Source organism: Amblyomma americanum, chromosome 11 (genome assembly GCF_052857255.1).
Source record: "Amblyomma americanum isolate KBUSLIRL-KWMA chromosome 11, ASM5285725v1, whole genome shotgun sequence".
Classification (NCBI taxonomy): domain Eukaryota; kingdom Metazoa; phylum Arthropoda; class Arachnida; order Ixodida; family Ixodidae; genus Amblyomma; species Amblyomma americanum.
In genome coordinates this window covers 2,588,814-2,613,753 of record NC_135507.1, presented here as the reverse complement: position 1 = coordinate 2,613,753, position 24,940 = coordinate 2,588,814, and the positions used below count along the sequence as shown (strand labels likewise).

Sequence of the window (24,940 nt, the reverse complement as noted above, 5' to 3'; positions counted from 1 at the left end):
TGCACTCACTCACAAAGAAGTTGATTATCTTAGCGGCTGAGTGACTAGTGCTGGTTTTACCTGTTTCCTCCTTTCCTCCTGTGTTGTTGACGTACTCAATCAGCGATGCAATGCCACACATTGATTGTGCTTAGCTTCTCTTATTTATTGCGCTATCACAGCAATAAAATCATCAGTCGTAAGTCAGCGTCTGTGTCTGTCCGCTCCTTTAGTCCCGTCTTTTTGCGCTGTACCGTTTCCTGCGAAATGTACCAACCAGCCCAGACTAATACCCTTTGCAATAGCGGCGCTTACGTGAACCCAACAGTGCCTGGTTGTTGAGTTATCGGGCTGAAAACCGGTACAGTTTACTGAATACCTCTCCTATTCTACCCAGAGATATGAAATATTTAAAGCTTGGAAGCAAACCATTTCTTTCCTGCTTTTTATTTTTAAAGATACAAAGCTGTGAAAAAAAAAAGAACTAGAATACACAGTTTATTAGGCACATTTATTTCGTAACTCAGAAATAAGTGAAGAATGATATTTTGCACCAAAACAGAGAAAGGCGCTCGTCCTGTGGTCTTTTTTTGTGTGTGTGTCTCCGTTTTGTTTGCTCCCACAGCGATGCTGCATAGTGTTTTCAGGAAAAAATTGCGATATGCTGGGCACAATGCAATCGACGCCACGCATTGCATCATTCTGACATATCTGAGTGCAGTACTTGCTTGTGCACCTTTAGCCACGTGGAGGTTCGAATCGACGCACACAGATTTTTGCACGCGCTCTCCCGTAAGCCTGTTGTGCAGCTCCGTATGCACTTTACCAAACTGCAACAAGTTTCTTTCACATGACAGAGACGATGGGGGAATTCGGAGTAACTGACATGTGACTGATGTCAGCAGTTCATTACTGCAAAGACCTTGCCACCTTGTTGAAAGCTCCAGGTTTTGAGCAGACTCCGAAATGGCTCATTTAGACTACATTTTACAGTTCATACTGAGATGATTCTGTGCAGAAAACTTTTCTTGGAAATTTCGGCATGTTTTCTTTCTTCTGGGCAATGGAAAAAAGTATTTTATTCTCAATTTCTCAAGGCCTTTCTCCAGGCACTAATTCCACCACACTGTGGTGCCGTGGTCCTTTTTAGTTGTCGCTTTCTTCATTTAGCATTTATTCTACAAGTGTGTCTGGACACGCAACACATAGTGTTTGCATATATATGTGGGTTTTTTTTTTTTTTCAGTTCTCAGCTTGTGAAGTTCTTATATTGGGTGTGAACAAACAGCTATACTTTTTGCAGTATACTACTTTGAGAAAAAAAAACTGTCAACATGTAATAAATATTTTGCATTTTTGTCACACATTGAGTGTGTGTGTGTGTCATAGCTTCACAGGTGGTGTGGCTTCTAGGACAAGGTAAATTTTAAGAACCCTGAATGACGAAAGTGTAGTAGATGCACCAGATTTGCTTGCATTTTCTTCGGTAATATATCATCAACTTCTGTGATGACTCATTTGGAACATGCAAACAGTTGAATTAAAAGATCAAATTGAATTCCTCCGCAAATCAAACATTAGTGACGATGGTTCTAGTTAAACTTTCACAACTACTTTGATGGCCAGGTTGGGGATGGTTGGAAGTTCGTCGCGAGCGACGAATGACGATGGCACATTGGCCGATGGTCGTATACACGGTGATTAGCAGTATGAAGAGCACTTCAGGTTTTCGTCTGCTCGTCTGGCAACACGTTGGCGGTTGGGGTAGCAACTCCAACTTCTTAGCAAAGAAAGCTTATTAATTAAGGACGGGATCAAAGTACAGGGCAGTATGAGAAAAAGGCGGTTCAAAAGAAGGCTGTTTAAAAGTGCCCTAGACTGAGACTCGGTGCGCTCCTCCAAACTCTTTGTTTGCAGGTCATTTTAACCCCTTCGATAATTGGGCGGAGCTTTACTAAACCAGCTCTCGCCCAGTTTCAACCAATAGGAATGCAATGGCACCATGCATACAAGTGAGCGGAGCCCAGGGCTCATCAGAGCCCGACTCAATGGACCCCACACTTCCTGGAACGTGCAGGGCATGCGGTTTCGCATGAGGCAGCTCGCTACATGTGCAACCCATTGAGGCTCCTCTGCATCGACTTTGCTGTCTCCACTAATGGTATAATAGCAAAAAGAAACCCATCGCTTAGCTGGACAGCAGAGTCATTTCAAAAGTCGCCAACTTTATGACCCCCCCTCCCACACACACACTTGAGAGCTCGTCCGTCCTCAACGGAAAAAGGCCGTCGGCCCTTTGTGACCCCGACAAGGCTGTTCACTGTCTCACTCCCCACTTCTCATGGCCTTGGACAGCGTCAGAAGCGCGCGATATGAGTTCATTATTCTAACCCCTCTCGAATTCCCATGGAGACGGCAGTTCCCGGCGAAAGGGGGAAGCGAGCCATCGGCGCCGTGGGCTTCTAACTTAGCAGTTCCTATTCTGCCAGGGGCAGCTGAGTACTTCTCATATCAATGAACTTATCATGTAAAACAATGGGCCTGCAGGGTCAAGACAGTGTTTATATGCCATGACAATAAGCAAGAAAGTAAATATTAGTGTAGCATACTGCATGTCTTTTCTGTTTACATGCAGTTGCTAGAGACTTTCATGTCCCCTTTGCTTCAGTTTCTGCACTGTGCGCATTGAACTGCATATGATAGACTATTCTTTGTGTAGGGTAGCAACGTCAACATACTGGGCTGTACTGCCTCTCTGCTGTTTTTTGTGCAACAGCAACAGCAGAGTGATGTAACAGGACTTTTTCTCTTTTCCTTGGGGGTGGAGGCAACTTGCAGCTGCTGTTAGAAAAGATAGATATATTCAGTGCGATTTTAATTCATTCTTGCTGGTAGTTCTCCTCACTAGCTACTTCTTACTTGGGGTGTGTGAGGAGAACTGTTTCCAAACTGAATCGAGTATTTGTACTAATATTCACTACTTGTGTGAATATTCATACAAGATTAGCAGTCATGCGAAACATTAAACCACCAGCGGTGGTGCGGGGGTACGAATCTACACTAATCTTCTCTACAGGGTCGTAACATGAAGTCAGTATATTAGCTCTATGGCCATCAAGCTATGTGTGTAGTAAAATTACCCCTTGCTATTGATCATGAAAGAGGGTAGAGAGACAGCTACTATTGAGCCATGGCCTTCGCATTCGGTTATAATGGCAGGGTTTCTGTACTTGCCTGTGCCCTGCCATGTCGTCCATTCTTAGAGGCCATTTATGAGCGATATGAACACTTCCACGTGATGGATAGCGTTGAGGCACTGGACCCTTCCTCCCACGCATATTGATCATAGACATATGGTATGGTGTTGATGTAGGCCTCGTTTTTGGAACAGTAGTTGAAGAAAAATACAGCAACCCTTATTTGAACCTTGTGCTGATTATTCAAGAAGTTTGGAACATAGTCACTTCATTGAACATGAACTATTTGAGCCATTCAAATAATCGAATAGGAGGATATTCGAATCGCTGTTCGAAATTTTCAAATATTCACACACCCTTACTCTTACATGTCACGGCCCTCTTTTGGGTGCTGAAACTAAAACTGAAAGGGCATAAGAGAAGAAATTCAGGTCTGAATTATTTACCAGCCATAAGCAAATACCATGTGGTGACCATGTAGTCTAATGTCTCACGCATCATTACAGAGATGACAGAAGCCAACAGCCACCGAAACCGTGGAGCATAGAGGATATTTTTTTTTTTCAATTTGTGGTGTTATTCGCAGACTAATAGTGTAAATATTCCGCTGCTATGCACGGGGGTGGCGCTGGTGAACACTCTCATGGTTCAATTACACTGCACATAAATACACCAGAAAGCAGAATATTGGACAGCCGTCGCCATAGCTCAGTTGGTGAAGCACCGGACACGAAACTCAGAGTTCATGGGTTTGGATCCCACACGCAGCATGTGGTTGTTCTTTCTTCTCTCTCCTTATCAATTGTCTTTAAGTGATTGAATATTTACACTATTGATGCCCAATTAATTAACACCACAAATTAAAAGAAAACATCCTGTATGCTGCTTGGTTTTGGTGGCTGTTGGCTTCGACATCGCCATGTATGTCATAATGAGCACCTCTTTTTACTTGTATGTTTAGCGATTACAGAGAAGAAAACATGCAGCTAAAAGAAGGTGTCTATATTCTTTAACAGTTAGGAAAGGTCAGTAACCTCTATGCAGAAATGTCTACAGGAAATTTTACTTGTTCAGTTGCAGTAGAGCAGCACTTTAATACATGACTAATGAGGAAGTGCCTGTAAGAGGTGTGAGGTTTTTAACATAGCTTGACCCTGCAAGTTCTCACCGTGCCTGTGGTTATGCTGAAAGTGTATCTTGCTGAAGAAGGAGCATCTGCAAGTAGGCTTTGCAGTGTATGCTCATGGGAAGCAGTAATTTCGTGGGCTTTTCTCTTTTTGAATTCTTAAAACATTTGTTTATCTCTGCACTATGGTATAAATCCAGAAGGAAGGCAGTCTGCACTTATTCAAAGAAGTTTATGTGTCCTCTTCTACGAATACCCCAAAACTTAGGTTTGTTCTTGCAGTATGAGGACTGAGGTGCTGAACGACACCTGTGTCATCTTGTAGCCCCTCGGTCTTCACACAGCAATGCACTAGTCAGTTAGTTCCTCTGCCGTGGTTGGGGGAGAAAAAAGCTGTTGAAGGCTTTGTACTAGCTTTGTATTAGATGATGATCTGAGGATGCAGAAGATACCTGTTGTGGCAATAAAAGGTGTGGAAGGAAAAATGTGTGAAGGTGGCAAAGAAGCACAAGGGGGACACATTGCCACTTGACTCCTACTCGTGGCTATGAGCTGGTGCTTTCCAAAAGTAATACAGCCAACATGAAACTGGGACGAAGGAAGACACACAGGGACAAGCGCTCGTCTCTGTGTGTCTTCCTTTGTCCCAGTTTCATATCGCGCTGTATTACTCAGCGGATTTCCAACTCACCCGAGCTTCAGTTTTTGCTTTCAATGTTATTTGTGTCGCTAATGTTGCGGAGTCCCGGGCACTCCCAGAGCCATGGCATTTCAACTCCAGAATAGAGGCACTACATTATCATACAAATTGTGATGTCATAAAAATGGGTTGAGTCAAGTTGCTGAACTTGTGTTATTTATTATTTTTAAGGTCATTTCGTGCAGTGTCAGTGCAAATGCAGTCGGACTTGGTCGCAGCACCCTCAAGCTTGGCGTTGGGATAAAAAGAGAAAAAAAATAACTATGGTATGAATAGAACTAGTCTGTTAACAGTAAATACGAGAAGAAATGCTGCAGTGCACAATGGCAAAAGCAGTCATGAGGATGTGTAAATCAGGAGAAATTCGAAAAAAAAAAAATTATAGTTTCGGAAGCGCCATATCCAAAAAGCGAAGTTAAAGATTAAGAACTAAATACTGTAAGCAATTTAAATTTTCAGGAATCAGCTAGACCTCACAAAAAATGGGCAAAGAGTGTAAGGAGCCTCACCTCTGTTTTGCGAAATGTAGTACTTGCAAAGCGTTCTGAAATTACGACTTCCCTATTCCAGAACTTTGGAGGTCGTAATTTCAGAACGGTTTGATTATGGCGCTTGTTGGCTGCTGACCCGAAAGTTGTGGCTTCGATCCCGGCCGCTTCTGTCGAATTTCAATGGAGGTGAAATTGTAGAGGCTCGTGTACTGTGCGATTTCAGTGCACGTTAATTAACTTCAGGTGGTCGAAATTTCTGGAGCCCTTCACTACAGCGACCCTCATAGCCTGCATCGCTTTGGGACATTAAACCACAGAAACCAAACCAAACCATTCCAGAAACTATATAACAGCTACGAGTGTCTTAGCGATGTGGTATACCTGAGCTTGGATATTTAACAAATGAATGTTCAAATCACTCATCATTAACATTCCTGCCATTTTACCATGGCAAAAATGAAATGGGCAGTGAAACTGAGAATGCATTAGTGGTATGATTTTATGACTGATGGATTTTATTTTTACCTGAAATCTGTGGCAGTAGAGTGCGGTTGAATCTTTTTTATCATTATTAATGGACATAATCCTGCATACGGTATGGAAATGCTCATTTTAAAAGAAATGTATATAAAGAAACTAGCCGAACTTTCCATTCTACTGAAACGCTGCCAGACAGGTAGGTGCTCTGAATACCGAGCTCCCGCATGATGGAACTTACACCAAAGTATGATGGATTCTTGCTATTTCTATCTTCCGATTATTCATACTGGCACCTTGCACTCCTGAGGATCAAGAAAATTAAAAGTGCTCCCCTTGATACGAACTTAGCGCAATTCAGAAAAACTTTTGGCACGCCAGTTGGAATAATCGAGAGTTAAGTATCAGCTTTTTAGTGAAGTGTATACAGGCTTTTAAGCCTCCTTGTTCCATAGTTAGACACCGTCAAAGGTCGCGTTTCGGCACCCTGAAGTTGTAGGATGCATGATTGTACGCAAAATTCGAGCCGCCAAAAGCAGGTGCCGAGGAGCCACTAAAATGGATCCCTGCCAAATGTGAACAGTTTTGCGTAACGTTCCGCCCGGCAATGAGCGGACGCGAATAAGAGCGAGTGTCGGAAAATTCCGCGAAGGCGCTGCTCGTCCGCCCGTAATGGAGAGCGCGTATGCGAGAAATGCGTGCGTGCCGGTAGTCGCGCGCGGCATCCGCACCGACTTGTGACCGCGGCGTGTCTCCCCTTTGTGCGCAGGCGACGACTACATCTGGGGCCAGGGCTGCGTGGGGAAGCGCTGCCAGGGTGAGTGCGCACGTGCGGGAGGGCGCGCGGCGGAGGGGAAGGGGCCTAGCAACTGGGCCGCCGGGCCGCCGGTTGGCCGCCGGTCACCTGACCAGCACGGCGGCTGCGCCGGCGGCAGCTGCTGCTAGGCCGCCCCGACGCTGGCGCCGCCGTTTCGGTGTCCGTGGGGTCCGCGCTGCTGGGGGAGCTCGCTGCTGCTGCTGCTGCTGTTACGGCTGAATGGCACGCGCGTTGGACTGAGTGTGCGTGTGCTGGCGAGAAATTTTGTGCGCGACACCCCTTGAGACACGGGACACCCGCGCAGAGTGCGGCGCCTCCTTCCACGCCGGCTGCTTGGGGTTCGCCGGCCTGCACCCGTGCCTGCCTCCCAGGGGAGACCCGACGGCGCCGCGGCCCTGCTGCCAGGGCTCTGTGGTGAGTAGCGGTCACCCGCCCTACTTCCCCTGCTGCCTGTGTCACCGACCGGGGGTGGGCTTCGAGACCCCCCCTCCCCGTCGGTCCTTCAGGGCAGCCGTTGGCGGGCATGTGGCCCGCGTCACGTAATTAGGGCTCGCAAGGTCATAACGCGTGCGCCCGAAAATTCGCTCTCACGTTGCGTACGAGTAACGGCAGTTTGAACGTCGCGACAGGTATTTAACGGAAAGTCCAGCGACACGTTGTGCACCTTTATTTTTTATTTTCGAAAATTTTCCTAAACCAAAGGCCCTCATTCGAGCTTCGGCCGCCGCCTGGCATTTTCAGGCGGAAGGGCTCCTTCAGAAACGCACCCATCTGCTCGGCGCTCTAGCCTTTTCTAAAACGCGTATGAACCTGGTGCTGTGAGCCGAGCGCGCTCCTCTGCGGCATGCTGCGATGTGCTTCGAGTGTGGCGGACGGGTGGCGAAGTTGCGCAACTGCTCTCTTGGATCCGCATGCACGGAGTTGGGAACGAGTTTGCGGGAGCGACCCAAAAGCATGGTCGCGACGCCTGCTGCCATTTCGTGCTCGCGGAAACGGTGCGATAGTTCTCCGACTTCCGTACCATTCACTGGATACCGGGCGATCATCCCGCTGCCTGCCACGGAACCAACGAACTTGGCCCATGTCATTTTTTTGTACTCTAAAGACTTGCTGTGGCGTCACTTCAACCTCTGCATTGTCTATGCTAGTCTTTATAGAGACATCCATTGGCATAAAGTTGACCATTGGTTAGCGATCAATTAGCTGCGTAGGCTCTATCAATGACTGTTATGTCTGGCTTGTAGACATCCATTGGCATAAAGTTGACCATTGGTTAGCGATCAATTAGCTGCGTAGGCTATATCAATGACTGTTATGTCTGGCTTGTGTATGCAGGTTTGCGTAATCTGCAGTGCACGCTGAAACACTGTGCAAAGTGTTTTCAGTTGATAGAAGAAAAAAAAAACCTCGGGGTGCTGTCATTGTCTCAAGTGCTTTATGAAAGGAAATCGCGTTGTTGTGTGACCACTGTGAGCACATTAGTGCCATAGTTACTGGCTGGACAATTTTTTCAACTGCTAGTGGTGCATTTTAGGAATATCAGCAGCGTTATTGTAAAGTACTGTTCAAAGCGGAAGTGCACTTTTTTGTATGTAGTTATAGTATTTTATTTTATGCTGCTGTTTCACTGTTGGGATTATAGCAAGGGAGTAAGTTGGGCGAGGGTCGGGGAATCAAACAAAAAGGCATGCTCGGGGCACGAATGCCAAAATTGTGCCTTAGTGTTAGCATGCATATTACTATGACATTAGTTGGCATCTAAGGTAAGATAAATAATCCAGTGGAAAATGGCAGGGTTGAGATGATCATGGAGGGGGGAATGTGCATTGGTTTGTGCTCTCGACATTGGCATCGCACACGGTCAGAATGTGCACCCTTGCAAGTCAGTTAAAACTGCCTAAAGATTGCACCGCTGTAACCAGTATAACATGTATTAACTTCCCCTGTGGTTTGGTTTCATTTTAGAAGTAAAACATTAACTTAAAGGGGCCATACAAATTTCATGCCTAATTCCATTGCTGATGTGTTTTTAATGTAATGTTCAACTTTGTCATTTTGGTAGCTCACACTGGAGCAGTCCTATTAGTACCCATAGCAGACTTCAGGTCCGAACTTTCCTGTCCCAATTTTCGCGTTATTGGGAGGAATGTTTTCTTCTCATTATGCAAATTTATTAGTTACAAAAATGGAGTGGAAGTGGCACCAATATTTAGATTTGTGCATGCATCTTGGATGATAGATCTGCTGTCTTGTCATGGTGGTGGCTTTTCTTCATAAACCATAAATTGGGGCACCTCATACTAGAAGAACCGAGGGATACGAAGTACTTCACTTTTACAATGTCAAAAGCATCTGCAGAGTTGTATAAAAGCAGTTATTGGGCTGGATCATTCATTCCCAATAAAGACTTTCTATTCCTTTGGTTTCAATATGCTTATTGGAGACTGTAGTGCCATTTGTGAAGCTAAATGTTCTTGAACATACTCCAAAATTTGTCTTTTATTCACAGCAGTGTTCAGTAATAACTCAGTTTATTCACTAAATACAAAAGCTCACAACCAGTGTGAAAACAGGGCTTACTCATATATCTTGAGAAGCAAAAGAAAGCAAATGTTCTGGGATGCACAAAATATTTTGCGTTTCTGCGGCTGAATCACAAAAAAATACTTCCCCATGGCTGTGTGCCATTGGACAAAGCAGTTCTCTGGCACCAGTTGCAAGGAAATCTTGGGACCCTTGAACTTATCCTCTCTTCAACATTGTGCTGGCAGAAGAGAATGGAAAATGAGGTGCTATTGCACAGATGTAGACATTGTTGCTCGATGGGGGCCTTGTGAATTAGCAAGCCATGCAGGTTTATCACTTCCTGGGTGACCCTCTTTCTGTGACCTATCATTTTCTCTGCATGCCCAAGGTATGCAATCCATGTACTTGTCTCTGCTGTTTCAAATCATTTGTCACCCTTATGGAGGACAGAGCCATAAAGGATTGACTATGCTGACAAACCATTATAGGCTTTCTTCTGTGGTGCCATTACAGGGGAGAGTTCATGCTGCCTTTGTTTATTTGTGGAGCAGCCAGCTTTGAATCTTGCTTGCGTAATGTAGATGCTCTGTGGGAAGCATCAGTCCCATATTGGTACATTGCTTGAATTTGCATTTGAATTTCTATTCATTCATTCATTCATTCATTCCAATCCTCGCCATTAACACCAATATCGAGTGATCCCCTGCAGTTTCTTTCTTACTGCTGCGAGTAGCTTGCAAAAATTCACACTGCATTCAAACTGTTATTTACATGTTTCAACAGTGCACATAGAAAATAAAAATAGCAAAAATGCCCTCCGTGCTGAGTACAAGAGTGCTCAGTTTGACAAAGGCATTCTAGGGAAGGACGTGATTCAAAACTATAGTCTGTGCACAACGAGAAAGTCCAGGCAGATTGCAGTACACTCACAAATGCCGCAAGCGCTCGGAATTGCTAGTGGCGGCATTCACAGATCTGCAATGATCTGTGCAGGCTGTGAGCGAGTGGACCAGTGAGAACGTGCTCGAGTGGCTGGCAGCAGTGAACATGCTGTCGTGCGGTGGGGAAGTGCTGCGCGAGCTGAAAGGGGCCGACCTGGCCGCACTTGACCGGGAGCGGCTGCACAACTTGGGCCTCAAGGAGGAGAGCGCCCAGGAAGCCCTCTTGCGCTGTCTGGCCGAGCTGTGCCGTCCGGGCGTTACCCCTCCACCGCCACCACCAGCTTCTGCCCTTCCTCATCAGGTGCGTGCCTTTTTAGGTGATGTGTGGTGCTGAATTGTCAAGTACCAGTCTGTCACTGAATAGCTCAAGCTGAGCTCACAGAATTCTGTGGTTAACTTTTGCTTTAAAGAGTGCAACAAAAGCCGCAATGGTAGCTCAGCAGTTTTGGTGCTTGGCTGCTGTCCTGAAGAACGCGGGTTCGATCCCGGACACGGCAGTCACATTTCTATGGAGGCAAAATGCTAGATGACCATGTACTGTGTGATGTCAGTGCACGTTAAAGAATGCCTAGTGGCTGAAATTTTAAAAGGCCTCCATAGCGGCGTTCCTAATAGTGTGAGTCACTTTTTTACGTTCAATCCCTATAAACCATTAACCAAAAAAGGAAAAGAAACACGGTTGGGTTCAGGGTGCGGAAAAATCTAGTTTCGAAGCGTTGCATTTAGGGCTCTTCATGCGTCTGTGTGTGTCACATTTAATGTTCTATCTTGTTTGCGGACAGGTTAAGAAAGTATAGTCTGAGAGAGCCGGCGGCACTCTGCACAAGCTATATAGCTGCCAACCGTCTGATAGTGTCAGTATCTAGTAGAGTGGAGAGCTGGGCGAGTCGGTACATGATTGAAGAAGGAAACCAGCGCAAAAGACGAAGACACAGGAACAAGGAACACAGGACGACGCTGGACTATCGACTGTATTTATTTGAGAACAGATGACGGGGCGAATTTGCCAAAACATTGCAGAAAGCACAAATGCATTCCGCTCTTCAAGAAGACTACGATTTTTGGACGCGGTAAAACTAAGAGCCAACGTGAAATTCTAGAGGCATACCATATCGTTAATCAAAGACATCTATGTGTAAGTGACACGACGGTTAGTCTATTTGATAAAGAAATTAGATTTACGAACTCACGCGGTTGTATGTGATGCTGCTATTTACCTTGTCTTGTTAATCTGTCATGTGTGCGCAAGCTTGGTTGATAACTGAAGGGTATAAATGTGATCGTTTCTCAAATAAATACAGTCGATAGTCCAGCGTCGTCCTGTGTTCCTTGTTCCTGTGTCTTCGTCTTTTGCGCTGGTTTCCTTCTTCAATAGTGTCAGTATCTGTAGCGAGAAATGCGTACCTTGTCAACGATGTTGTGGCTCGCAGATGGCCAGCAAGAGGGAAAGTGCAGGGATCTGTAGGAAGGAAGAAAAATGAGAGAAAGAAGGAGATAAATGGGCTTCAGAAAGCAGAAGGGGTATAGAAAAATGTGGAAAGAGGAAAGTGATCCAAGATAAATGAGAAAAAAGCTAGGGACAGAAGAAAAGATCAATAATGAGGGGAGTTAAAAAGGTAGAAACTGAAAAGTATCACCGCCAGAAAAAAGAAACGAATGAAAATGAACAAAAAAATCAGTCAAAAATAGACAAGAAAAAACTGCGGGTGCACGCTGGTCAAGCAAACGGTAACGCCCCCATGCCCATGACGCGGAGCAGGGGCACGGCCCACTAAAATTGTGCACACAGACAGCTGTGTTCCTCACAAAATTTTGCTTCAGAAAGCCTGCTGTGATACTAATATAATCAAGTAATGTTGGAAGGATAGTTTTTTAAAGCTGACAGTTTACTGAAAAAAAACAGGAAATGAGGAAAATAGACTCGCAAGGTTTAAAATTGTCTTACTACCAGCACTCCAGTGTTCAAGAATACCTCCAGCCGAATAATTAAATTTGGCAGATGGTGCCAGCAGGTATAGAGACCAGCCCACAAGTTTCACTGAAATCGAGCAAGCTGTTGCTCTTTAGGGCAGTGTCCCCCCTTAAGGCTTTGTTCACTCCTAAAGGGGGCATGCTAATTGAAGACACTTTTTCTTAATATGTGACCTAGAAAAATGACACTCCAGCTATTAACATAGTTTTTTATGCTGATTTTAAATCTTTTAATTATTTTTATTGTGAGTTGCACAGTTTTTATTCTGTCATGACAAAGTGCAAAATGTACATATTTTTGCCCCTACTTTTTCTCACACTAAACCTCCATAATTATAGACCAATGACGGCTCATTTTTCTCCATATAGACTGTAGAATGCCGAAAACTATTTATAAAATGCATACAAAATATGATAATACCGAAGAAAAATTGGAACCTGGCAAGTCTACATCGTCGAGACACCACTGAGTGTAACTTGAAATTTGTTGGTAAATATGTGATCAATATTGATGTCTAAAGGAGATAACAACACTCCTCACACCTCAGAGAAAATATGTGCAAAATTTCATGCAGATCGGATTATCAGAAGTAGCAAAAACAAGGCGGGCAAACTTAAAAGGCTGCCCAAAATTCGATTTTGAGAAAAGCGCATTTTAAAGTACATGTTTATTTAAAAAAGAAGGCTAAGTTTCTAATCAAGCTTTTACACAAATGAGGAAAATTATCCATAAAAAAAGCCACTGTCACCAGAAACTTCCTGCACCATAAGCTGCTGATACCTAATTCCGAAGGAACGGGCCACTACAACAGCTTTTACGTTGACGGTGAAGCTTTCGCACGAGCTCCCGCTGTCATAAGCTCGGGCCGCACTCTTGCTTTCATCCTTGCCGGCTGTAACTCGCCATGATGTATATGCTCGGGAAATAACTTTCTGGGCACACAGTTCTCACAGTAGAGTTCTAGAAACGATGCTAGTCCTTTATGCTTCGCGACCGGTTCCCCAGACACGAAGTTCGGATCGCTGACATGTCGGGCAAATCGCGCCGCTCACAAGCATGTTTAGCGTTGTCAAATCTTTAATGACCCACGACCCGTTATCAAGCAGTCTTTCCTCATCTTGGAAAAGTCCAATCTTCTTTTCTGAAGCACTGAAGTATTCCAGCACCGCTCCAGTTTCCACGGCCAGCGTGTTGGCCTGGCGGAATCGACATGGCCTCCGCTAGGCCCAGCGGCCACGGGTAGACTTGCCGCTGGACGCAACTTCGCCCTCGTTTTGTGCCTCAGCCTCTATATTTGTACACGGAACGGATTTTCACTGCACGATGACTCCGCCTGTTTGGCCCTGTTTCATCCTTGGCAAAAATAAAAATGCCGAAGGATCGCCACTCAGCTTGCGTATCTTGGTGAAGCATGGACCCAGCAAGTAGGTTTCACCACACACATGCACGCTGCGGCCAATGGCAATCCCAATTCGTACCATGTGATTTAAAAGCCAGTCGCAGCGCTCTGAAACAGCGGCAAAGACATGCGTTTTTTGTTTATTTATTTATTTATTTATTTATTTATTTATTCCGCTGCTGCACCCCGGGCAACCTTGGTTGTCGTGAGAATGTGGCTTGGCTGAGCTCCTCGCACGTTTCGCAAAGGCGAGCGGCCTCGGTGCGTAAATCACGGGATGGTCAGCGCACTTTCGTACTCTTAACAACCACAGTGTGCCCTTTAAATGCAGTTTTCACCTTTTTCCCGTCCGGATTTTGCGCTGATTTTTATTTTCATGAAAGTAGAGTCTAAGCTTGCAAAGATAAGCAGAAACAAAAAAACTGATGAGTTTAGAAAAAAAACGTTTTTCTACCTGCATGTCACTTTAATATGCTTCAATGATTTCATGCGCTGTCACATTGCTGCTTCTGCTAAAGTAATTAATCACATGTACAGCTTCAGCAACACACAGTATTAAGTGCGCTTTGTTGCTACTAATATTAACATTTTTCCAATGCCAGTGTGTTCTCATGTGATTTGCCTACAGAACCCGTGGCATTTTTTCCTAGCAGAGTTAATGATGCTTTTGCACCATTGCATTCACTGGGACTTGAAAAGTGTGTTGCTGCTGCAGGGGGACCATGACCTGGAGTGTGGTAGCTTCCCACCAGGCCTGGAGCAGTGTGATAGCTGCCGGCACCTGCTGCGTGGCTTGGCCCACCAAGGCCTCCTGTGTCGCCACTGTGGCCTCGTGTGTCACCGGGCGTGCGCTGCCACCCGAGGCTTGCCCGCGTGCCGGCCGCCCACTCCACGGCCTCGTCAGGCGCTGCTGGCGCTGGCTGCCCTGTGGCGTGACCTGACCACCAGTGACACGGGCGAAGTTCCACCCTTCCTCGCGCGTTGCCTGCGGGAGATTGAGGCACTATGCCAGCGTGTGCCTCAGGGCACGGACTTGTATGAAGTGTACGCTAGCCCCAGTGTGCCCGACCGGGTGCGCGAGTTGACCCTGCGGCTAGCACAGGACCCCCGTGCTGATGCGCCTGGCTATGACCTGGCCTGCTGGGTTGGTGCCCTCAAGAAGTATCTGCGGGAACTCACCAGCCCCATCATCCCTGTGCACTTCTATGACCGCTTCGTGGAGGCAGCCAGTAAGCCTGAAACATTTTGCGGGTGCTCATTGCATTGTAAAAGATGAAACCCCAACACATTGATGTTGCAGCAGTCTTGATTGTGGCCCAAGCAAGGGGTGTTGGAATTTTCACACACGCACCATGAGCTACCAGGCGAAAGGAGCCGTCCCAAATACATGTCTCTCGCACTTTCATCCCGTGGCTTCTTCTGCCTCCACTGCAGCCTCTTCTTCAAATGATGCGAGAATGTTTTGCAGCAGCAGTCATGGAAAGTTCCTTCCAGGCAGTGAAGTCACTTGTGCATGTTCAGTGTGGACTGCTTAGCTAGCGTTAGCGCAGGCTGTGCAAGCAGAAGAAAATGCTCTGATTGACCCATCACAGGAAACGGCATGCCATCATGGCTACCATGATTTGTGGCACATCTTGGGTTGTCATGCTGATTGTTGCTGTCATCGTTGTGGCCTGAGATGTTTCTCACCGTGCTTGCTGAAACACCTTGCAGAGGCTGGTGACGAGGCTGGTGTGGTGCGGTTGGTGGGTCAGCTGCCACCAGCACACAGCCGAGCCTTGCGGGCGCTCATGGGGCACCTGTGTCGCGTCTGCTGGCTAGCTCCCAGCCGGGGCCGACCAGAGCGGCCCCTGCGGCTGGCACACAGCTTGGCTTTTGTGGTGCTGCGGCCCCCATGGGAGCAGGCGGTGGCCATGGCCCGCAACACTCGCTGGCATGGCCGTGTGCTGGAGATCCTGCTGCTGCGCGGGGACTGGGGCGAGCCTCTGCCGGTCTTCCAGAATGGCGGCACACCTGGTGGGTGCTTCCACTTGCTGCCAGCACAGTGGGGGGGAGCCTATTCATTTGTTCGTAGCAGCACACGCTTGCACAGTCTGGTTTGTGGTAGTAGCTCTTCTCAAGCGCTGTGGAGGAAGAATGGAAGCTCGGGGATTAGCTAACATTCCAGTCTTCACCATTATGGACACTAGGTCTCTTTGATTTGGCTGCACTTCCGTCTTCGTTTTGCAAAAGTGCCAGCCTAGGGCAGCACGAGTTCCGGGCTGGGTTGCATTGCACTCTTGTAATTGGAAGTGCACCTGTAGTGCAGCAACATGGTGGCTCCCATGTCCAGGTCGGAGAAGGTTGGTGAAGTCGAGCAGCATTGCAGTGCATAATTGCAAATCATCTGTGCATACATGTACGACTCTTGAAAATTCTTCACATGGTTCGAGATTTTGGCGGCCATTCGTATCGACAGCGCGCAGTTGGCTGTATTTTGGTGGCGACACCATGGCTAGGAGACAACTAGGTCTGCACATGACTCTTTGTTTTGGAAACAGCCAGTGCCAAGCTGCACTTGATCTGATGCTGCACGCTCGTAGCACTGCCGCGGAACTTAGCAGAACTAGTGCAGCCAAATTGGAGAGACCTACTGTATGTACCTGAGTGTAGCACAATTGTAATTGTAGCATGAAGGTCACTGTCACCAGCTCGCAACAAGAAAAAATTATTCCATTACTCAATTACTGTCATTGGAAAAATAAACGCATTGCATTAGAGTAAATGTGGTAATTTGCATGGGTGGTGTAACAACTTGTTATAGAAAAAGGGCTATGTGCATCTTATGGGAGCAAATGTGAATCTGTGAAATCATCTTTAGTATGTGTATTCCTCTTGTGATACACTTTTGACTTACACTTGGTTGTCATTACTTGTATGCATAGTTAAGGGGAGACCCTGGTCTTTAGTCAAAATTTAATTTTAGACCTAGAGAGATAAACTTATTTGTCTAGTGCATTTTGGCATCCTAAAATCAAATATAGCATCAGTTCTTTCCTATCTCGAACGGATTTTAAGGGGGGACACTGGTCTTTGGGACCAAAAAATGACCCAAAAATCAATTTTTTAAAAATGACATTTTTGGAGCCTATAGCTATTATTCTTCAACTCTACCAGTTTTCTCCTCCAGGAAATTTGTATTTTGAGCATAATATTAAATTTAGATCAATGTGTGGGCTCAATTTGTGCTGGAGCAGGCGGTTTAACACCATGAAAATTTTGGACACCTGGCTGTCTTAGTACGTCAATATCTCAACGTCTAGGACGGATAGACATGTCACATTGTTTGCTAGGGGAAGCTGAAGGCACAATGTATGCAATAGTCGAAGCACAGTTGTTCAATCGTGCTTCAATAAGTTATAATTTTGCAAAGTTTATCTATGCATGATGTTCACGCTTTGACTGTTGTTATTTTAAGTGCTGTAAAATTACTAATAAGGGTAAAATGAAAAAAACTGCTGTGATTATTGCACTCTTTACTCGCCATATTATGTAGCCATCGGTTAAAAATTATTTTTTATTGAGCCATTTTTTCTGTACCGAGGTACTAATAAATGACTAATTATCTTAGGAACAAACAAATTAATTTAAAAAAGCAATTTCATATTTGAAATCAGTAAAAAAAGCTGAGCAAGGTGACAGTTTCATTAGGATTGGACTAAGAATAAGGAAAATAGGTCTAAGACCAGTGTGTCCCCCTTAAGTCTATTTGTTCTGTAGTAACCCTAGATTGCAACCATACCATCACTATAGTTTTAGCAGCAGCAGTGTAAAAGTTACAGCCTTTCTTAAGGTTTATGGTTTTTTTCTAATTAAAAAAAAACCTTTCTTAAGATGCTAATGAATCTACCCAAATTTTTCTTCAATTAAAGTGCTAAATTAATTAAATTTCTGTAATGAAAACTAGTACTTTTTATTTTGTCACACAGAGGTATGTATAAGCTTTTATATGCATTAAGAATCAAAATCTGATCAGCACATCAAGAGATATCGTGGGCAACAGCAGATGTGGTAAATAAAGCAGCTTTGAGAAAACAAGAAAAGTTTTAAAGCATAGACTCAATTTATTTTCAACAAATTAAGGCATCAAATCAGGTTCATTTTGTGCTAGAACCCTCCAGGCACATAATCAGTCTTCCTTCTTTTACACGCTTCTTCATGGCTTGGCGGAAGTTCTTGGCACTTGCATGCTTCTTGTTGGACGCTTTGAGTTGGCGCTGATCCTTCTCAACACATCTTTGAGGCGGCACACTGCTTCTGTTGATACTCAGCTCCTTCAGAATTGCCTCAGTGGCACATTCTTTTCCAGAATTGAATCTTACTACCGCTTCAACAACAGCGGCCTCCACTGTGGCTGATCTTTGGTACAAGTGACCAAATGACAGAGTGCAGACTTTCGTTTGCATTCTGTGTTTTCCCTTTCTGAGAGCGCTCCAGTAGCTTCCTGTCAGAGAGGCACATGTAGACTGGCAGCTAGGCTTGGGCAAAGGCAGATTGTACTTGCGTTTTGGTGGAGTTTCTTGCTTTGCCCTGTTGAAGCTGCACCAAGACTGTTCGCTGTTGACACCTTGAGTGGTTCGGGCTTGCATCCGTTGAGGTAATGTGGCACTACATTGCAAGAACAGCGTTTATCAGTGCTGCCTTGATGTGCCATGCCATAGTAATTGAAAAGTTTTGCTACGAGGTCTCCAGTCAGTTTCCCTTTGCCACCAAGGCTCTGCTTCCCTTCTGTCTTATTTTTGACCAGAAGGCCTCTGAAGCGCTACACCGAGCCGTTTGTGAACATGGTTCACACAGTCTTGCTTCTCTATACTGTCTCCATCACACAACATTGTGTTGTATCTCAGTCCATGTTTTTCAAGAGACCGGCCAAAAAGAATCTTCACAGCCTCCACCTCCATTTGGCCTGGCTTGCTTGAAGTGTTTTTGTTTTTTTGGGGGGCACTTGTGGCTGGCTTTTCATTCTTGATACTTAGGGTCCTCATCTTTGGGGCCGAGCTGGCATCGTAAGCAGTAGTTCGATAACACCACGAAATCAAGTACGTATCTCGTGAATAGTTCTATGACAGTTCCCATGCAGATGTGCGAGGACCTCTAGTCAGCCAAGTTCCGTCAAATTGTGCAGCTGTATTCCCCGAATTTGCAAAGTTCGGGTCCGAGCAGAGGGACATCACGGCTGCCGCGCATTTCCCCGTCACAAGCAGATGCGTTCCAAGCTGCAGGATTAAGTTTGTTTTGTTTTTTTACATAATCTTGGTACGTCTTTTTATACATTCCACGATGAGAGATGTTTAAGGTGGAAAAAACATCGTTCAGCACAGTCTGGCCATTGCCTGTACTCATAACTGCACGAGTAGCGAGCACGTTTACCTCGAAAGGATTGCAGGTAGCACTCTCAGCGGCCATTGGCGAACTTCATCCAGCTCTCAATTCTCCGAAGATATTGCAGCTCAGGACAAGCTTAACTGCAATTCCATATTCTCGCCCTGCCTTCGAAAGGCTCACAGGGCTGCCACACACTTTGCATTGTGCGCGATGAAGCAGTTCGTTCACAGCCGCTGAGCTTACTATGGTGAACTCCGTTCCATTGGTTTCGACATGCGGCTCTTAGGCGGAGGGCGAAGTCGGAAGAGACTGCTTACGGCGAGTTGCTGACATCGAAGGAAGTCGTCGCTGTTCTTCGTTCGCCCGATGTTCAACAGCTGCTATTTCTTCGTGGGAAAGAAATGGCATGTCGATGCGCACTGTTTGTTCCACACAGTCGGCTGCAGCACACGCATCCGCGCCCTCTGTGGGCGTGCTGAAAACGCTCGCTGTGTCTCTCGTCACCGGCACTGGCCTATCCAATGACTCGTCGTGTGTCTGAGGCAGTCTTTTTCGTTTTTTTGCTGAAGGCCTGAGCCGTTTGGAATTTGTGATGCCCTCCAGCCATCGTATCGAGGTAGCAAAGAGAAAGAGTGGCTATCGGCACGGCGCGTCAAAATGGCAGAGAGAGTGCTTTTGTCTGACGGACGACGCTTCCCGACATCTAATCTGGAGTCAGCATTCACCCCACGTGATGCAAAAGCACCAATGCCATGCGCATATTTAGTTTTTTTGAAGCCGCACAGCTCCATGGTTGCTGGCCGGAGAAAAGTTTCCCGCTAAAATTAGAAGGATGTAGCTTTCAAATGAGGCCAAAATGGCCGCTCTCCGTGAAGCCGTTTTCGCTGAGCGCGATGTTGAACTATGGATTCCGGGGGCATTTGTATGAGCCAGAATGGCCCCGTTACTGACTTTAATTGCTGATATATGAATAAATGCTGATCGGAAGACATTAATATTTTAGAAACAGTTACCTTATGGCTTCTAGATTGTGATGAAAAATTCTTCAAGAGACTGATATTTTTACCATTTTGTCTCCTCAAAGACCCCTTAAGAACTTTTCAGTTCATGATCTGCATTTGTGTACCTTGAGGCATAATTAGTACAGTCCCGATGTAACGAATCACACGGGACTTCCAAAAATCGTTCGTTATTTTGAAATGTTGTAATGAAAAACGCAGTTATAAGCCAGTGGTCAAACCTTGGAACAAAAATGACCTACCTTGGCAGTAGACAAGTGTGCAGACAAGCAAACTCTCAAATTAATATGTTGCACTCACTTCAAAGCTGCTTTATTTGAAGAAATCAGCTTTTTTCTGGCGTGTGCAGCACACACACGGCCGTTTAGGAACGTCGCAGCACCTTCCACTTTGCGCAACACTTCATCAGGTAGGTCATTGCACCGTGCGATGAAAGTGCGGACTTCGTTCATGTGCACGAAAATGTCAAGAGTTTGATATGGCCTCCTCTTCAGTGTTCAGTGACCTACAGTAGTTTTCCTTCGTGTCGCCATCGTCACTGGAGACGTTGCAAACTCTGTAAATGATCTCCTCGGTTGTCAAGTCTGCAGAGGTTAGTGCTGCGTTGTCGCTTTCCACATAGTCGTCGAACGCAGAGACAGCAGGCAACAGTTCTGCAACCTTGGCCCACAGGTCTCCCAGGTTGCTTTGTGCACAGACGCTTTGAGGTGCCCTGCCTTTTGCCAGCAGTTACTAATGGTGGCTGCCTTCAAGTTCCACCAAGCTCCTGCGAGCATTTCCGCTGCCTAACGAATACTAATTGCTGTTGGCTGCTTTAGGCGCAGGTTGATAAGCAACCGCTGCACAAGACACTTACGAAACTCAGCCTTCACACTCTTTATGATGCCTTAGTCTAGCAGTTGCAGCAAAGACGTGTTTGGCGACAAATTCCAAGTGAACGTGCGTCAAGCACACATTGACAATGTGAGCTGAGCTGTTGTCAACAGCCAAATGAATTCTTTGGTCATCCTTCCTAATTTGGTTGTTGAGTTTGATCAGCCACTCAAGAAATAATCTATGCATGCTTGTTTGCGCGGTAGTTGTACGCAGTTTCCTCATAGGAGCAAGTTGCGCCTACTGGTGAAGTTTTAGGATCTTGTCTCGGTCCTTCAAAATGGCCACAACTGTCGATAGGGTAATGCCACGCTATCTGCAGAGGCCAACTCGCCTTTTTCCTGCGTTGATTTCTTGCAGTATGTCTACTTTTTCCTGCGGCGACTGCTTTCGTTTCTTGGCGCCGTCGCTAGCTGCATTCATTGTTGAATCACGCACTAACTTCACAGTAAGATCACGCACAACGAACAAAAGACTTGTGCAAATAATGACAGAATGGCCACCGACACCCAACTCAGAGAAAAAACGAGAAAAGGGCGGCTAGGCTTGCCAGGCTACCAGCCTTGTGGTGGCGTTAGCAGTTGTCGCTAGACATGTTGGTGATAGCTACTGCCCTCGGAACCTACACACAGAAACTGCATTTTCTGATTCACACAATGGTTGCGACGCTGTTAATTTTAGCCGAATTCGTAATACTGATGTTCCTTGATTATACAAGGGAGAGTAAATTACGTACCTTATTCTGAAATATGCGGTATATTGGAATTTGTAGTTCTCAAAATATTTAAATTTGGTGGGGATTTGTAAAAATTCGTTAATTTGGAAAATTCAGTAATGTGGTGTTCGTAGTAATGAGATTTGACTAACATCACCCCATTTGGCACCTTGTGCGACTGTACATGCTGAGCAGATAAATGAGCATGGTTTTCTTTATGCACCCTTGCTGACTGCCGTGCTCAGCACACATTGTCGTCCCATGTTGTGCAGCACTGCCACCACGGCGACCATCGCGGTCAAGCCAGCCACCTGTTGACAGGAATTTGTTGGAGGCCGAGTGGTACTGGGGTGACATCTCAAGGTGAGCGCCTACCACCGTGTACAACTTGATCACTTTGCTGACAGCCTGCATCTTGCAGGGAGGAGTGCTCTGAAAAGCTGAAAGACGCACCCGACGGCACATTCCTGGTGCGTGATGCCTTGGATCGTGGCTCAGGCGACTACACCCTGACGCTGCGCGTGGGGGGTAGCAACAAGCTCATCAAGATCTACCAGCGAGGGGGCAAATACGGCTTCTCGGAGCCACTCACTTTCAACTCTGTGCCGGAACTCATCAGCCATTATGGACGCGAGTCCCTAGAACACTACAACAACTTCCTCAACGTGCGCCTCCTCTACCCGGTCTCCAAGTACCACCAGCCAGATGATGAGGACCAGCGTGAGTGGAATGTTGACAGAGTGAGCCAGCGCCTCATGGAGGCCAACCGCGAGTACCTGGCGGGCAGCCGCCAGTTTGACCAGTTCCACGACCAATTCAACCGGCTGAGCCAGGACCTACAGCTGAAGGTCCAGGCACTGCAGTCATTCGACGAGGTGGCGAACATGTTTGACGAGCAGAGAGAGCTGCAGCGGCATTTCTACGATTGCTGCAGTGGCGAACAGGAGCAGCGGGCAGTGGAGGAGAATGGAGCGTTGCTGCAGCGACGGTTGCAATTTGTGCGCGAGACGCGGAGTCAGGTTGCAGACGATGTGCGTGCTATTCAGGCCTACTACAAGCAGTTGGAGCGCGAGATCAACGGCCTGAAGATTGAGGTGGCCCAGGCTGCCAAGCAGCGTGAAAAGTGCCAGGCCTGGTTGCAAGCACGTGGTGTCCCGAAGGACGATATCAACAAATTGCTGCAGGACTCCTCAGGCCAACAGGAACCATCAACAGCCCCCAGGTGAATAGTGTTAACCCCCACAAAATCTTTGCATCTAGTGTTAGATCTGTAGGTGCGGCAGAAGCAGCAAACGGCATATTAATTCACGCAAGTGCACACTAGTGGTCCGAAGCAGGGGAAATTATTGCCGATGGATTTGTCTTGGCCGATTTCCCTGTGCATTTGAAAGCTTGTACTGCTTGCAAAGGCAAGTTTGAACCATGCCTATCAATGGCAATGTAGTACCAAATGCATCTTATGGCGGAGTAATTTTTTTTTTTCGGTATTTCATGTCAAGTGCAGTGCACTTGTTGTGATCATGTCACAGGCGGTCACCAGTGATCATTTGATCACCAAGTTTTGTCGCAGAAGCTGAAAAGGAGAGCATCAGATATGGTGTGTAGCTCTTTAAGAAGGGTGTCGTCATGCGTTGCAGTTAAGACTGCATGCCAGTGCTTCATGTGAGTGCCCTTGTGCTGCAGGCGCAGCGGTGGCAGCAGTCTGGAGGAGGCACCACCTGAAAATACCTGGTTTGTTGCCGACTGCGACCGGGCCCAAGCGAAGAGACTGCTGGAGGGCCGCTGTGATGGCACTTTCCTGGTGCGGCCAAGCCAGAACCCCGGCCCGTTCGCCCTGTCGATTGTGGCTGAGGGCAAGGTCAACCACTGCCTGATTCTGCGCACTGAGCGTGGCTACGGGTTTGCTGAGCCGCTTACAATACACCCGACGCTGCGCAGCCTCGTACAGCACTACACACACAACTCACTTGAGGAGCATAACCCGCTGCTCAAGACTACCATGGCTTACCCGGTTTTCAGTGGCTCCAGCTGAGGATGGGCCCCCGTTCACCCCTGTACAGAATACCCCCCACCTGTGTACATAGCCCGCTTTTTATCGCCGCCATTCTCTAGTCAAATAAAGACAGTTGTTTTCCTTACGCTGCTTTGGCATTGTTCGTTTCAATAAGTCTCTCAGGTCGTGCTGCATGGCAAGCCCAAATGTGGCATTCATCTCTACCTGCGCCATTAGATTCACACAGGTGAGTGTGAATGCAGCTACAGCTGAGGGAGAAATAGTTGGTTCAGTAAATCGTAACTTTCTAGCTTTCCTAAAGCAGTTTTAATATTATGCTGTCACATTCTGCTTGCATTATCCTGCGTGGGCTGCTCAAAATGCATGTGTGGGTGCGGTTCATCAACCTCCGCGAATATGGCTATGGATGAATAGTGTTGCATGAACAGTGCATTTTGCCTTCATTTTTGGAGGACGTAGGTTACCTGCATGCTGAAACTTCACTAGAGAAAATTTTGGTTGGCATTGAAAAGCTCACCCGATCGCCGATGTGAACACTTTGTATCCACAAGTGTACATTAGGTATTAGAGGCCGACGTTCAACCAGTTGGACCGTGTTAAAGATGCACACCTAATTTTTGCGTGCGTGTTTTCTTCATGATGTGCAAGGCATTATACATGGACTACCATGTATTTTCCTATGAGAGCTAAATTTATTATCGAATTTATTTCTCTTGCTATTTCGGTAACAGCCAACCAAATGATTGACGTCAGAGGTTATAGGTCACATGAGGCATGGAAAAAATAAAAAAACGCTGTTTCTACATTCGTGGTCATTCCAGCTCCCCAGAAAGGCTGGCTTCAGCACTTTGGTGAATTAAAACGATGAATCAGGGATTATATCGCAGTTTTTCCATGCCTCACGTACGTGACGCATAACCACACACTGACGGTTGAAACCGAAACAGCGTGACAGAAAAATTTCTACATTATTTAGCCGTTGTCATTGTAGAGAAAAAAAACACCAAAATTAGGAGTCTATCCTCCTCTAATTTAACAAGCCTTGCGTAAAAGGTTGACGAGTGGCCCTTGTTCATGCTCGGGGCAGTACGCTGAACTACGCGCGAGTTCATTATTAGAACTTATTCATTACACCAGCGCCGTACAGCGTTACCCGATTTTGGCAGGCTGTACGATGTCAGTGAATGTTAAAGATACCCAAGTGGTCAAAATTATTCCGGGGCCCTCCATTAGGGAACGGCGCGGTTCGGGTGTCCACCGAGATAAGTGAGACAGTTACTGCGTCATTTCCCTTCCTCAAAAACCAATTTTCATTTTCGGCGCTGTGTGT

General features: G+C 46.3%; 1 protein-coding gene across 2 annotated transcripts in view; it reads left to right on the top strand.

Annotated features, from left to right (window-relative positions):
- The window catches only part of Pi3K21B (phosphatidylinositol 3-kinase regulatory subunit alpha), a 43,667-nt gene extending 19,933 nt beyond the window's left edge, over nt 1-23,734 (top strand). For both annotated transcript variants that reach the window (XM_077643505.1, XM_077643506.1), the window contains exons 5-12: nt 6,740-6,787; nt 7,092-7,201; nt 10,307-10,555; nt 14,341-14,854; nt 15,339-15,641; nt 21,869-21,959; nt 22,018-22,818; nt 23,280-23,734. In XM_077643505.1, coding sequence (XP_077499631.1) covers nt 6,740-6,787; nt 7,092-7,201; nt 10,307-10,555; nt 14,341-14,854; nt 15,339-15,641; nt 21,869-21,959; nt 22,018-22,818; nt 23,280-23,628 — 2,465 coding nt within the window. In that variant the 3' untranslated portion in view covers nt 23,629-23,734. The remainder of the gene's footprint in view (nt 1-6,739; nt 6,788-7,091; nt 7,202-10,306; nt 10,556-14,340; nt 14,855-15,338; nt 15,642-21,868; nt 21,960-22,017; nt 22,819-23,279) is intronic.
- The last annotated feature ends 1,206 nt before the right edge of the window (nt 23,735-24,940 follow it).